We start from the raw sequence: 14,361 nt of genomic DNA on the forward strand, positions 1-14,361 counted from the left end.
CTGAAGAGGATTCATTCTTACCTTTAGTCCAAGAGGTGTGGAATAGGCAAGTTTCCGGCCATCCCATGTGGATCTTTCACCAGAAAATCAAAGCTCTATGTACAACCCTTTCCAAGTGGTCTAGACAAGTTTATGGTGATATCTTCCAGAGAACCAAAGAGTTTGAAGAAAAGGTTTGAAAGGATGAGGAAACATGGTCTCAATCTAACAAGGAATCTGGCAGAACAATTGCTCATGAACTCACTGCCCAAGATATAAAGTTCTTGAAAGTTGAAGAAGCACTCTTGAAGCAGAAAACTCAATTGCAATGGTTCAAGGATGGGGATGCTAACTCTAAATACTTCCATAGTTTAATTAGAGGTAGAATGAGAAAACTCTACATCCACAAAGTTAAAAATGAAGATGGGGATTGGATATATGGTGACAAGGCTATTGGTGAAGCTGCATGTGAGCACTTTCAAGATCTATTCTCTGATCCTGGAGGTACAATTAGAGAAGACCTACTATCCTGTATCCCTGCTTTAATCACAGAAGAAGATAATGCCAATCTCAATAAGGATCCAACAATGGAAGAAATTAAGCACACTGTTTTTTCCATGAGTCCTACTAGTGCAGCAGGTCCTGATGGTCTCAATGGGAAGTTTTTTCAGCACTGTTGGGAGATAATCAAAGATGATCTTTTCAATGTGGTGAATGCCTTCTTTTGTGGTCAGTCCACGCCTAGATTCATGACCCAAGCTTGTCTGGTCCTCTTTCCTAAGGTTGAATCCCCTAACAACCTTTCTGAATTCAGACCCATAAGCCTGAGTAACTTCCTCAACAAAATCATTTCCAAAATTATCTGCTCCAGAATTGCACCTATCCTCCCAAAAATCATCTCTCCTAACCAAACTGGATTTATCAAAGGTAGAAGTATTTCTGAAAACATTATGTTGGCACAGGAGATTGTTCAAGGCATTAAGAAGCCCAATGTTGGTGGCAAAGGTAGTGATCAAGCTTGATATGGCAAAAGCCTATGATAGGGTCTCTTGGTCATTCACTTGCATCATGATGAGAAGACCGGGATTCAGTGAAAAGATCATTGATATGGTGTGGAGAACTTTGTCCAATGACTGGTACTCTGTGATTGTTAATGGTACTAGGTGTGGTTTCTTCCATTCAACAAGGGGTCTTAAACAGGGGGATCCATTGTCTCCATCTCTCTTCATCCTAGGTGCTGAACTGCTGTCAAGAATGCTTAATAACCTCTCTCATGATCAATTCTTCAATGGGTTCTATATGGAGAAGAGAGGTCCTCAAGTTACTCACCTGAGTTTTGCTGATGATGTGATTATTTTTACATCTGGATGTAGAACCTCTTTGACAAAGATTATGAAGATCCTTCAGGATTATGAGCAAATTTCTGGGCAGCAAATCAACAAAAAGAAGAGTCATTTCATGACAGCACCCTCTGCCTTTCAACATAGCAATAGGAGAATTCAGCAAGTTACAGGCTTTACTAGAAAGGATTCTGTAAAGGATTCTCCTATCACATACTTGGGGTGTCCTTTATACACTGGCAGGAAAAGAATTGTCCACTTCAATGGCCTAATCTCCAAAGTTGTCAGTAGAATTAGAGGTTGGCATGGTAAGCTCCTTTCTTATGGTGGCAGAGTGACTTTGATTAGGCATGTTCCGCAGTCATTACCAATACACCTGCTGTCTACTGTCTCACCCCCTAAAACTGTGCTTAGACAAATTGAGAAACTTGCTGCTAATTTTTTCTGGGGAATGACAAGGACAGGAACAAATATCACTGGGCTTCATGGCACAAATTAGGTCAACCAAATGAGGAAGGGGGCATAGATTTAAGATTAACTAAAGACGTCTGCAAAGCCATGGAATACAAGCAATGATGGTTATTTAGAACAAAGCAGACATTATGGAGTGAATTCCTCCTAGCCAAATACTGCAAGAGATCCCATCCCATATCCAAAAAATGGAACTCTGGTCAGTCCCAAACTTGGAGGAGAATGATGATCAACAAGAAGGAAGCTGAAAACAACATTCATTGGAGGCTACATTCAGGAAATGCTTCCTTTTGGTGGGATAACTGGATGGGTATAGGGCACCTTGCCAGGTTCAGGGATGGAGGAGGTAGACCTGGCAAGGTCACAGTTTCTACCTTCTGGACTAATGGCCAATGGGATATTCAAAAGCTCAATCACATAGTCCCCACCCACATGATACCCCAAATCCTCCAAACACAGATCCACTTCAACCCTCACCTCTGTGATAAGACAATCTGGACCCCTACCAACTCTGGCACTTTCTCTTGTGCTTCTGCTTGGTCTGTGTTAAGGAAAAAGAAACAGGTTCTCCTAACCAATAAAATGACTTGGCACAAACATATCCCCTTCAAATGGTCCTTCTGTCTATGGAGGGCTCTGAGACATAAACTTCCTACTGATGATAGAACTGCAAGGTTTGGGCCTCCAAGTGTTAACAAGTGTGTATGTTGAATCAAACCTGCTTCTGAAACAGCAGAGCACATTTTTAGTTCTGGGCACTTTGCAAGGAATATTTGGAAGCATTTTAATGGTCCAGTGGGTATCAGTTCCCCCAGTTGTCCTCTAAGAACCATTCTCATGAAGTGGTAGGTGCAACACAGGAAGAATGCAGTACAGAAGCTCCTGTTAGATACCATACCAATCATCATATGCTGGAACCTATGGAAGAATAGGTGTGCCACCAAATATGGGGGGAAAGCATCATCCACCACTAGAACCCTGTTCTCCATTACTTCAGATGCAATCCTTCTCCTCAAAGCAAATGGCCAACCAACTGGCTGGACATATACTCTGCATCTGAAAACCTTGAACACCACATCTAAGTGCTGCAGGTTATATGGTCCAAACCAGACACCGGCTATGTCAAGATCAATTCTGATGGTAGTGCCCTTTCTAATCCAGGGAAAATAGGGGCAGGAGTTGCTATCAGGGACCATCAGGGCCAACTTATCCATGCAATTGCCAGCCCTCTGGGAGAAGGCTCCAATAACTTAGCAGAAACTGAGGCAACATATATTGGGATCCAATGGTGCCTTGAAAATGAATACTCTAAAATTCATCTTGAAACTGATTCTAAGCTCCTCATCATGTGGTTGACCATCAACTCTGAATCCCCATGGTCATTACACATGCATCTCCAGAAGATCAGAACCTTGGCACAACAATGTGAGCACATCATTTTCACACACACCTTTAGAGAAGCCAACTTCCCTGCAGATTCCCTTTCAAAACTCAGTCATGATCTTACCTCCCTAACCCATTTCTCCAACCTCCAGGAATTACCAACCCACATCAGAGATCAGATATACCTTGACCAGCAAAGCACCCCTGCCTTCAGACATAAAGAGACCACTAGGGTCATCTTCCCACCTCACATCCTCCTCTGAAACTCCCAATTTTTATGGAAACCACTAAACAACACAAAAGGCCACCCTTGCTAGCCCAAGATACCAAGTCCCACAGCAGCAGCAACATGATGACAATCAGTCAGAAAACACAGAAGAACAGAAGTCAGGAAAATAAGGGCAGAAATGCCAACATTTTCACTAACTTTGTTTGGTTTTTTGCAGGTTGTCTCTTTCATTATATTCTCAACCAGTTGATGAAATATCAGAGTTTGACACATGCTCCTCTAGACTGTCAACCTCCAATGCATTACCACCATATCACACCTCCTTTCTATACCATATACTACTAAAGACCTCCTGATATCCATCATCTGCAGGCATGCATCCTCCCCAGACCTGTACCCAACCAATTGTTCTCTTCTTCTCATTTCAAGACTCCTAGAACCCACCAGAACCTAGAAGAGCCCCCCTTCCTTGGGCAACTCCACAAAACACACCTTCATGAACCTCTCACACAAAACAGTTACAAAAAATTGGGCAAAACTGCCCAGTTATTCTCTGAATCTTTTTCTGATTCTGCAGGTTCCTCTTACCTCTCATTACCCACTCAGTTGGTCTGGTTTTTGGAAGTGATATCAACATTACTGATATTCATATTCCCAGAACTAAACAAATGGATGGTCACCCACCTCTCACTCAGTAACATCACCAAAAATCTACAGCAAAAACCAACTTCTCCAGCTGTAGATGATGCAGATTTCCACCAGTACTATAGGTTATTCCATACCTGCAGTCATGGACCTCCAACTCAAGGTCCACTTCTCATCATGAGCACCTATACTACTGATTGCAGTCCACACAAGAACATGCAATCAGAGGATAGGACAGGGATCCCAATTGCTCCCCTTACCCCAGACTCATCTCCAGTGGACACAAGAACTTGGAGATTGAGCTCCTATTCACTAACATGTTTGTTGTTTCTTGCAGGTATTTGGAGCTCACTTGTTCAATTGATGAATTTCCAAACAGTGGTATTAGCATGCTTAATGCTCATTCTGCTGGAATTTTGTCAGTTGTTCCAAGTCTCTCCAATCATCCACACAGACCATCACTTCAATCTCCAACATCTGTCACCCATTCTCTCAACAACAGTGCTGCTGATCACTTTTAGGGACTCAGTTCTGAATGCTACCCCTTTGCACAGGCACAGATTCATCCTGATCATGGCTATGGGTTCAAACCTAGCCACACTCCAGTGTCAGAAGATCACCCAGTTCATCACCTACTTCAGTCATCATGAATCAATATCACAACCTGCAGATTTGAAGGAAATAAATGCAGGACAGTGCTCTCTCTTTTCTGTCAGGATCTACAGGCAGAATCAACACTCATGCCTAGTTATTTGGACCTTTTTTGTAAGCTGTCTTCAACTTGGCTTTCTTTGGTATCAATGTCAAAGCAAAGTTGAAGATGGTTCCCTCAGTTATCACAATGTTTTTGCCTCCTTCTTTAGGGATTTTCTACATATTGTTAGGTGTAGAATGTGTTGTATATGGAAGATGGAAGATGTACTTCCAACTCATCTCTTTGGTAGAATTAGGCTTACTTGTACTTTTTGTATAGTTGACCTAGGTTCTCTTAATCATGATTTTGTGGATCCAATTGACTATCCTTGTTGGACAGTCAATTGGATCACCATTATAGGTCTAACTCACCATAGCTCACAGGTTTCATCTGAACATCCTAGATGGATAGTCAGGTGTCCTTGTACTATATTTTCCGGAGGTCAGGTCTATGCCCCCGTCCTTTGTTGTACTTTATGTTTTATATATATGAAAATCAACCACAGGCATCCTGCCTAGTGGATTATTTAAAAAAAAAATAACTACTTGCCTAACCACTAATAACATTAACTCTACTTAAGCTAACTAGAGTTAGATAGATTTGAGTACTCTCAACACTCTCCCTCAAGCCAATGGCTTGAACAAGTTCTGTACTCCGAGTCTGCCTTGCAAGTAATCATGTTGAGTTTTCCTAGACCTTTTGTGAGTAGATAAGCCAGTTGTTCTTTGGTTGAAACATGCTCAGTTCTCAGTATTTCTTGTGTAATCATTTCTCTTATGAAATGACAGTCAATGTCTATATGCTTGGTTCTTTCATGAAAAAATGGATTGGCTGCTATTTGGATTGCAGCCTTGCTGTCACACTTAAGCTTCACAGGTAATTCCACATCCATTCCAAGCTCTTTGAGTAATCCAATAAGCCAAGTTATTTTAGCTGCACATGAAACCATGTTTCTGAACTCAGCTTCAATTGAGCTTCTGGAAATTGTCTCCTATTTCTTTGACTTCCAAGAGATTAGTGCATCTCCAAACTTCACCAAATAGCCTGTTACAAACCTCCTGGTTTGCAGACATGTTCCTCGGTCTGAGTCACAATAAGCACTTAGCATATTGGTATTCTGTGCAGGCATCAACAGACCTAAACCTGGGACTTCTTTTAGGTATCTTACTACTTTAAATGCTGCTTCCATATGAGACTCCTTTGGGCAGTGCATATATTGACTCAACATTTGTGCAACAAAGGCTAAGTCGGGTCTTGTCATGGTTAGGTACAGAAGTCTACCCATTAGTCTTTGATACCCTCCTGTATCTTTGAGTAGTTTATCTTCATGCTCCTCATCACCTCTTAAACACCTATCATATTCTTCAGAAGTTAGCTTCTGATTCACTTTAAGTGGTGTTCCTGCTGGTCTTGCTCCCCCTAAGCCTGACTTAGAGATGAGTTCAAGTGCATACTTCCTTTGGCCCATCATAATCACTTTCTTGAACCTTACAAACTCAATGCCTAGGAAGAACTTCAATTCACCTAGATCCTTCATTTTGAACTAACTTTATAGATCTTTTCTGGTTTGATTCAGTAGAGATTTGTTGTTGCCTGTAGTGAGTAGATCATCAACATAAACTATGATCACTGTTAGATCACTACCTGCTTTCCTTGTAAACAACGAGAACCATAGTGACTTTGTTGGAACCCCATATGCAGCAGTGACTCTATCAGCTACTTTTTTCATTGTCTAGGTGCTTGTTTAAGACGATATAGGGATTTGTGAAGTTTGCAGACCTTCAAGGACTCCCCCTGGCTGCTAAATCCCTCAGGACATGCATATACACCTCCTCTAGTAAATCCCCATTAAGAAAAGCATTGTGGAAATCCATTGATAGATAGTCCATTGCTTAGCTTCAGTAAGAGCTACCACAATCTTGACTGTCACCATTTTGGCTACTCGTGTAGTCAAGACCTTCTCTTTGACTGTAGCCTTTAGCAACCAAACAGGTCTTATATCTCTCCAGCTCCCCTAAGGCTCTATACTTAATTTTTAAGATCTACTTGCATTCAATTGGCACCTTACCTGATGGCAAGTCAACAATGATCCATGTATTATTGTCTTCCAAAGCAGCTACCTAGTTGCATATCTTGTATCCATTTTGGGTCAGTAGAGGCTTCTTTGAATGTCTTTGGTTTTGACAGGGCTGAATAAGCAGAGAGAGCTTGTAGATATACTGGCTTGAGCTGTTTATAGGTGACATATGATGACAGGGGATATGGGCAAGATTGCTTAAAGCCTTTGGTTACACAGTCTTGTAACTATAGGGGAGGATTACTTGTCCTGGAAGACCTTCGAGGACCCACTGAAGAGATTTCAGATGATGAAGGGACTTGCTCATTTATAGTATGTTCAATGCCTGGTGATGGAGAGATTTAGTCAGCTATATCAATCTCTGCCTCTGATGTATCAGTAAAGTGTGCAGGAGTCTCACTAGGATGAGAAGAGATAGCTGGTGACTCAGATGAACCAGTAGAAGGACATTGAACATGGCTGTTCTCATTCCTATAGTGTACACCATCAGAAGACATAAGATCTAGGACTAGAAAGATTGGAGTTCCTATTGCTTTCATGTGCTTGAAAGGAAACAGGTTCTCCTGAAACACTACATGCCTGCTTACCAAGAAACTATGAGAGTGAAGATCATACAAGTTGTACCCCTTCTGGGTAGTAGCATATCCCATGAACACTGTACGCACAACTCTAGAGGCAAACTTGTCTACTATTTTAGGAGTAGCAGCATAGTATAGGCAACCAAACACCTTTAGATGAGATAGTGAGGGAGTATGAGAGTACAACATTTCAAATGGAGATCTGTCAGCAGTGACTCTTGAGGGTAGTCTGTTGATTAGATAGACAGCTGTGGTCACACACTCTCCCCAGAACCTTAAAGGTGCAGCCTGAAATCTGAGAGATCTAGCCATATTTAGGATAGTTCTGTGCCTCCTTTTAGCAATCCCATTCTGTTGTGGGGTGTAGACACATGTGCTTTGATGATTAATCCCAAACTCAGACATAAGAGTTTTGACCTCATGGCTAAAGAACTCACCTCCATTATCTGTTCTTAGAGTCTTAACTGAACTAGTGAATACATTCTTCACTTTATTCAGAAAGTCTCTTAGTACAACCATGGTGTCTGACTTAGAAACAATTAGACATATCCAAGTATATCTGGTAAAGTCATCTACAATTTTAACAAAGAACCTTTTTCCATCATATGTTGGTACCCTGTAGAGTCCCCAAACATCATAATGTATTAATTCAAATGCATCTTTTGAAACAACAGTGCTCAATTGAAGAGGTAATTTTGTTTACTTAGCCAAAGGACACACAATACAAAATGATTGATCACAAGGTTTTAGCTTATTGAGATACTCATGCTTTCTAATCACCTCAATTGGAGCATGACCTAATCTCATATGCCATAGAGAACAAGAATCAGAAATACTAACACCACTATTATTGTTTTCACTATAAGTTGTAACACAACTTTTATTGACTGGATTAACTACATTATTTGAAGACTTAGCTGTAGTAGGTAATGAACTTCCTTGCAGTGAACTTCCCTGCAGTATGTAAAGTCCCAGTTCCTCCTTACTAATCCCCTTCACTTGACCACAGTAGAGATCCTGAAAGATACAGAAGTCAGGGAAGAATGCCACTAAACACTGTAACTCCTTGGTAAGTTTAGATACTGAAAGCAGATTATATTTGAAATCAGGTATATATAAAACATCACTGATGTCCTGATTAGTAAACACAGATGATTCCCATATATGTGTGACTACTGCTACTTCTCCTGTAGGTAAATGTACTTTGTTTCTTTCATACTCTGGAACAAACTCACAGGATTTTAATAACTGCAGGGTAGATGTCATGTGGTTGGACGCTCCAGTTTCTATTATCCATCTATTCTTAACATACTGAGATACCAAGGCAATCAGAGTACATGTTGTTGCAGTCTTGCAAGAAGTGCCTTCATCCATGCCTTTGTTGAGCAACAGAACAATTTGTTGATACTGTTCGTGTGTGAAGAAAGGAGCATGCTACTGAACAGACTTTTGAAGCACTTATTGTAGTGGTTGATATGACTCATGTGTAAAGTAAGGAGTGGGGTGTTGAACAGGCTGCTGAGGTATTTGAAGGTTCTACTGATTCTGCATTCTAAGGATCATTTGTGGATTGTTATTAGTGAACTAGTCGGCATCATACTGCAGGACTTGCATAGTTTGCATACACTCCAAGACTACCTCCCTTCTTCTTAGACTTGAAGTCTAAGGGGTAACCAACTAACTTGTAACAGGACTCCTTTGTATGTCCTTTGCAATGGCAGTACTCATATTGAGGGATCTTCTTTTGAGGCCTGGGATTTCCCCTTGTAGTTACTGGACCTCTGTTACTAAACATTGTATTACCTTCATCAACTTCTGCAACTTGCACTACCTGTGTAAAGTTTGCCATACTCCTCTGACTCTCAAGATCAACAAGCAAGGAGTAGGCTTTGTTGATGTTAGGAACTGGAGACATCATCATAATCTGACTCCTAGCTTGTGAATAGGAATCATTTAGGCCCATGAGGAACTGTAGAAGTCTATGATATTCAAAGTGAGCAGCAAACTTCCTAGATTCTGGACATGGACACTCAGGGCAAGGCATGCGTGCATCAAATTCATCCCATAAATCTCTAAGCTTAGAGAAGTAATCAGCAACAGTCATAGTCCCCTGAATTAGGGTATGAATTTCCCTGTGGAGATGAAGGACTCTAGAGCCATACACTTTATCAAACCTTTCCTTTAAATCTTCCCAGACCTTGTGAACATTGGATGCATATACAACACTACTTAGCAATCCTGGTCGTACTGCATTCATTATCCACGACAAAACTACAACATTCATCTTTTCCCATTGGTCATGTAATTCAGGTTCAAATTTAGACAGGGTATCTTGCATCAACAAAACCTAATTTGCTTTTACCTAACAAACCAATTCGCATAGATTTACTCCATATAGCATAGTTGTCTGAGCCAGTCAGTTGAAGAGAAATCAGAGGGCTAACTGGAGTATCTGTAGGTTGTAGGTAGAGAGGGTGATTGTGATTGACTGTGGTGAATCTAGTTGCACTGGTCGTCGGAGAGGCATTTGCAGGTGAGTGATTGTTCTCATCATCTGTAATTGCCATCTCCAGCTTCTTTGAGTCCAATTCAACTCGATTGAGTGATTTCGAAGAAACTCTAATTTCAATACTCTGTCACTTTGAGACAATTCAACACCGTGTGTATGAATTGAAGTAACTCAGAGAACGAACGAGCGGAAGATTGAGCTTATATCAGCGATGCAAGCTCTGATACCATGTTAACTTCCATGGCTATGGAAGATGAAGCTCAGATGATGAAGAGAAGGAAGCTTCGAGAAGACAGTTGAGAGAAAAGAATACAGATTCTGTTATTAACTGAGAAAGAATGGTACTGTACAAACTACTTCTTCTTCTACTGTTCTATTTATGCACATTACATAACTAACTAACTACTTGCTTAACCACTAATAACATTAACTCTATTTACGCTAACTAGAGTTAGATAGACTTGAGTACTCTCAACAAAATTATCAGTTAAAGAAAAGAAAAGCTTTGGTTTAGGACACCTACAAAAGAATAAAATTAATTCCGTACAAGAACTGAGGTAGAAAGGGTAGATGTTAAATTTATGCAATGAAGTTATTTCAAACAAAAGAAAAGGAAGCATTAATCAAAATTATTTGAAATATTGTCTAAATCATATATGGAAATAGAGTAACACAATATGAAGGTTTTTCCATGTTTGGTAAATTCAAAGTACAGATGCGCGTTAAAAAACTAATGTTTGAAGATGACAAGGGAATGTTGAAGTATAACTTTTTAACCCCTTTTCTATTGGAAAAATTGACTTAAAAGTCTACCCTTAACACATTAATTAACGAAATTGGAGAGACCACAATCTCTTGAATCTTGATCGTAAAAATGGTTCAACCCCCACTTTCCCCATTTTAATATTCCCCTTCCTATTTCCATTCATTTTCTTGCCACTATACAATGAGAGGATATAGCCCACTGGTGAAGGGGCTTAGAGTAACGGTAAGTTTATCTTTGTATTACCATTAATGCTTGTATTAAAGTAGCTGTCTACATTATATCCCTTGGAGTGAGGTCTTTCCGCGGACCCTGCGTGAATACAGAATATCCTTGTGCATTGGACTGTCCTTTTTTATACAATGAGAAAATATTTAATCACATTCAATATAATAACACCAAATCAAGCTATTTTACCATAATTAATAGAGGTTAGAATACATAACAATTAATTAATAAATTGTTAAAGTTTTATGTGAAGGAAAATATCACATGTTTATTGATTTAATATAAACATCGGGGTGAATAAATTGAATACAATGTCATCTCTTGTCATAATTAATCAACTTGTTGGCCTAGTTCCACTTGATGTTTGAGCAAAGGAGACATTACCATCTCTATGGCACCAATCAAAAACTCATAATTAAGTCATAATCTAATAATTAACAAGCTAAGGTGGAGGTATCAAGATTAATGAAATCTCAGGTTCAATTGTCTTATAGAATAATGCTCACTTATTCTATTTCTTAGAATGAAGTATTACTCTAGAAGTTGAAATATTTTTTAAAAAAAACTTTTCTGTTAAATGCTCATCTAGTTTAAAAATTTACCAAACAGTGTATTAATTGATCTCCTAATCATCATCTAAAAGAACGGGTCAATTTTCTTTTGCTCCTCAAGATAAAAGAGAAAAAAACAAAGCACAAATAAACAGTGTCTTGAAAGTAGCTTTCATGGCAACTTCTTGGAATCTTCGAGGTAATGTTTGGTAAAACTTCACTCAGGAGTGTTTACGACCAATCAAGAAATGCATGACATTTGTGAATAAACTTATTTTACTTAATTAGGGGGACTTAAGCACATGCGGGGGCCTAAAGCTAAAATTTAATATGAGGTATACAGTTTTAAAAGAAAGTTATAAAATATGTTTTTATTTGAGTTCAATTCTTCTAGCTTTTTAAGATACAACGTTATTAATAATCTTTTCTTATAATCAATTTTCTCTAATAGTTCCTTTTCAATTGATAATATAGCCAACTCATTTAATTTTTCTTGAGATATTATTGATCTCAATTAGTAAGAGTTTATAAAGCAATAGAAGTATAGAACTATTGGAAGCTTAAAAATATTGTTGAATACTTGAACTAATCAAATCTAGAAAAAGAAGACGTTGGCTTGCCTACTGTAACGACCCAGCCGGTCGTTTCATGTGTTACTGCTCTGTTTCCCCCATTTCTGCTTCTTATTGTTTTGCTCGGCTGTATTACATGTTATCGGGTTGATTGATTCAGGTTCGGAGAGGTTTTGGTAAGGTTTGTGACACTTAGTCTCTTTTGAGTAAGCTTAAGTTGGAAAAGTCAACCGTATGTTGACTTATGTGAAAAGGGCTCGAATGTGAATTCCGATGGTTTGGATAGCTTCGGGAGATGATTTGTAACTTAGGAGTGTGATCGGAACGTGTTTTGGAGGTTCGGAGTAGATTTAGGCTTGAATTGGCGAAATTGGAATTTTGGCATTTTCCGGTTGATAAGTGAAATTTTGATATAGGGGTCGGAATGGAATTTCGGGAGTTGCAATAGGTCCGTGGCATCATTTGGGATGTGTGTGCAAAATTTCAGATCATTCGGACGTGGTTTGATAGACTTTTTGATCGAAAGTGAAATTTGGAAATTTTTGGAATTTTTAGGATTGAATCCGATGTGATTTTGGTGTTTTGATGTTGTTTTGAGCGTTCTAAAGGTTGGAACAAGATTGAATGAGGTTATGGGATATTTTGGCAGGTTTGGTTGAGGTCCCGAGGGCCTCGGGTGAGTTTCGGGTGGTTGAACAGATCATTTGAAGTTGAAAAGGATTGCAGAAATTTGTTGTTTAGTGTTGCAGACAGTTGTGCCTCGCGTTCGCAAGTGGACCCTCGCGTTCGCAAAGGGTTGGGGTGTAAGGCATGAGTGTTGGCCTTCGCGTAAGCGATGAGGGTCTCGCGTTCGTGAAGGGCTGGGTCATTGTTCAACGCGTTCGCGAAGGTTTGACTGGCAGAGGCATCGCATTCGCGAGTGGTCGTTGCGTTCGCGTACGAGGATTTTTAGTCAATGGTATTTTTGTGCTTCGCAAACGCGAGGCTTTGACCGCATTCACGAAGAAGGATTTCAAATCGTTGGGCAGAATGTTTAAAAGGCCATTTTCGCGATTTTTGGCCTTAGTTCACCATTTTTGACTCGGTCTTGGAGCTTTTTGAGAGAGATTGAAGAGGAAATCAAAGAGAACTTCTTGGAGGTAAGAATTTTTGACTTAATACTCGATCCTATTGTGATTTCTACCTAATTAAACATGAAATTTTGGGGATTTGAAGCCTAAAATTGGGGAGTTAGGGCTTGGAATTTGACACCTTAATCTAGGGATATGAGGGGCTATTTGTGGTCGGATTTCGGTGTTCTTGGTATGTATGAACTCGTGGGAGGATAAGGATTCCGTTGATGTGATTTTTGTTGAATTTCAAGACGTGGGCCCGGGGGTCGAGTTGGATCAATTTCGGAAATTGTGTTGTAATTTGATTATTTTCGCATGGGCTTCGTTCCCTTAGCATAATTTGATGTTATGATTATGATTTTGGGTAGATTCGGCGCGAGTTGAGGCCGATGCGAGAGGCAAAGGCGTCGCGGATTCGTATTTCATCCGGTTTGAGGTAAGTAACCATTATAAATCTGAACTGAGGGTATAAAACCCCGGTATTTCGTATTGTTTTGATAAATATGGTGACGCACATGCTAGGTGGCGAGCGTGTGGGCGTGCACCGGTAGGGATTGTGACTTGGTCCGTCCCGTAGCGACTATTAAGCCGCGTATTTGATTTAAAATCATATGATATCACGTATTTAAGAGATTGATACTATATTATGGGTTGTATGCCATGTTTGGGGCCTTGTGCCGACCTGTTGAGACCCTTAGGGGTATTTTTACTGTTTTTCTCACTCTATTTGTTTGAAAGCATATCCTCAGTCATGTTTTCCCTGTTTATTGTTTAAACCTGTTTTTTATCACTCAACTTTTTAAAATGTGAAAACTGTTTGGGTTGAGTTTTCCTGATTTTCACTGTTATGCCCGAGGGGCTGTGAGGTTAATGACTGAGAGAGGTTGAGGATCTAATGGTGAGGATTATATATATATTACGGATTGGGCTGCACGCCGCAACAATAGTATATGTATATATTATGGATCGGGCTGCACGCCGCAATGATACTTATACGGATCGGGATGCACGCCGCAGTGATATATATATATATATATATTATAAATCGGGATGCGCGCCGCAGCGATATGACGCTTGGGCTGTAGGAGCCCCTCCGGAGTCTGTACACCCCCAGTGAGCCTCGGGGTGATTGTGGATGGTTGACGGGGAGTTTGAGGAATTGTTGCAGCTGCAGATTTGTGCTGCTTCTGGTATTTCCCCACCTGCAAATTGGGGACCGCATGTGCAGGA

At 40.0% G+C, this 14,361-nt stretch overlaps 2 protein-coding genes across 2 annotated transcripts; one reads left to right on the forward strand and one right to left on the reverse strand.

Moving 5' to 3' along the window:
- Positions 1,003-1,818, forward strand: LOC109233627. Its single transcript, XM_019399509.1, has one exon. The coding sequence runs from the start codon at positions 1,003-1,005 to the stop codon at positions 1,816-1,818; it is 816 nt and encodes a 271-aa protein (XP_019255054.1).
- On the reverse strand, positions 5,733-6,278 carry LOC109233636 (uncharacterized mitochondrial protein AtMg00810-like). The gene has a single exon (XM_019399514.1). It carries the CDS (start codon positions 6,276-6,278, stop codon positions 5,733-5,735), a length of 546 nt encoding a protein of 181 aa, XP_019255059.1.

This window comes from Nicotiana attenuata, chromosome 1 (assembly GCF_001879085.1).
Source record: "Nicotiana attenuata strain UT chromosome 1, NIATTr2, whole genome shotgun sequence".
NCBI lineage: Eukaryota > Viridiplantae > Streptophyta > Magnoliopsida > Solanales > Solanaceae > Nicotiana > Nicotiana attenuata.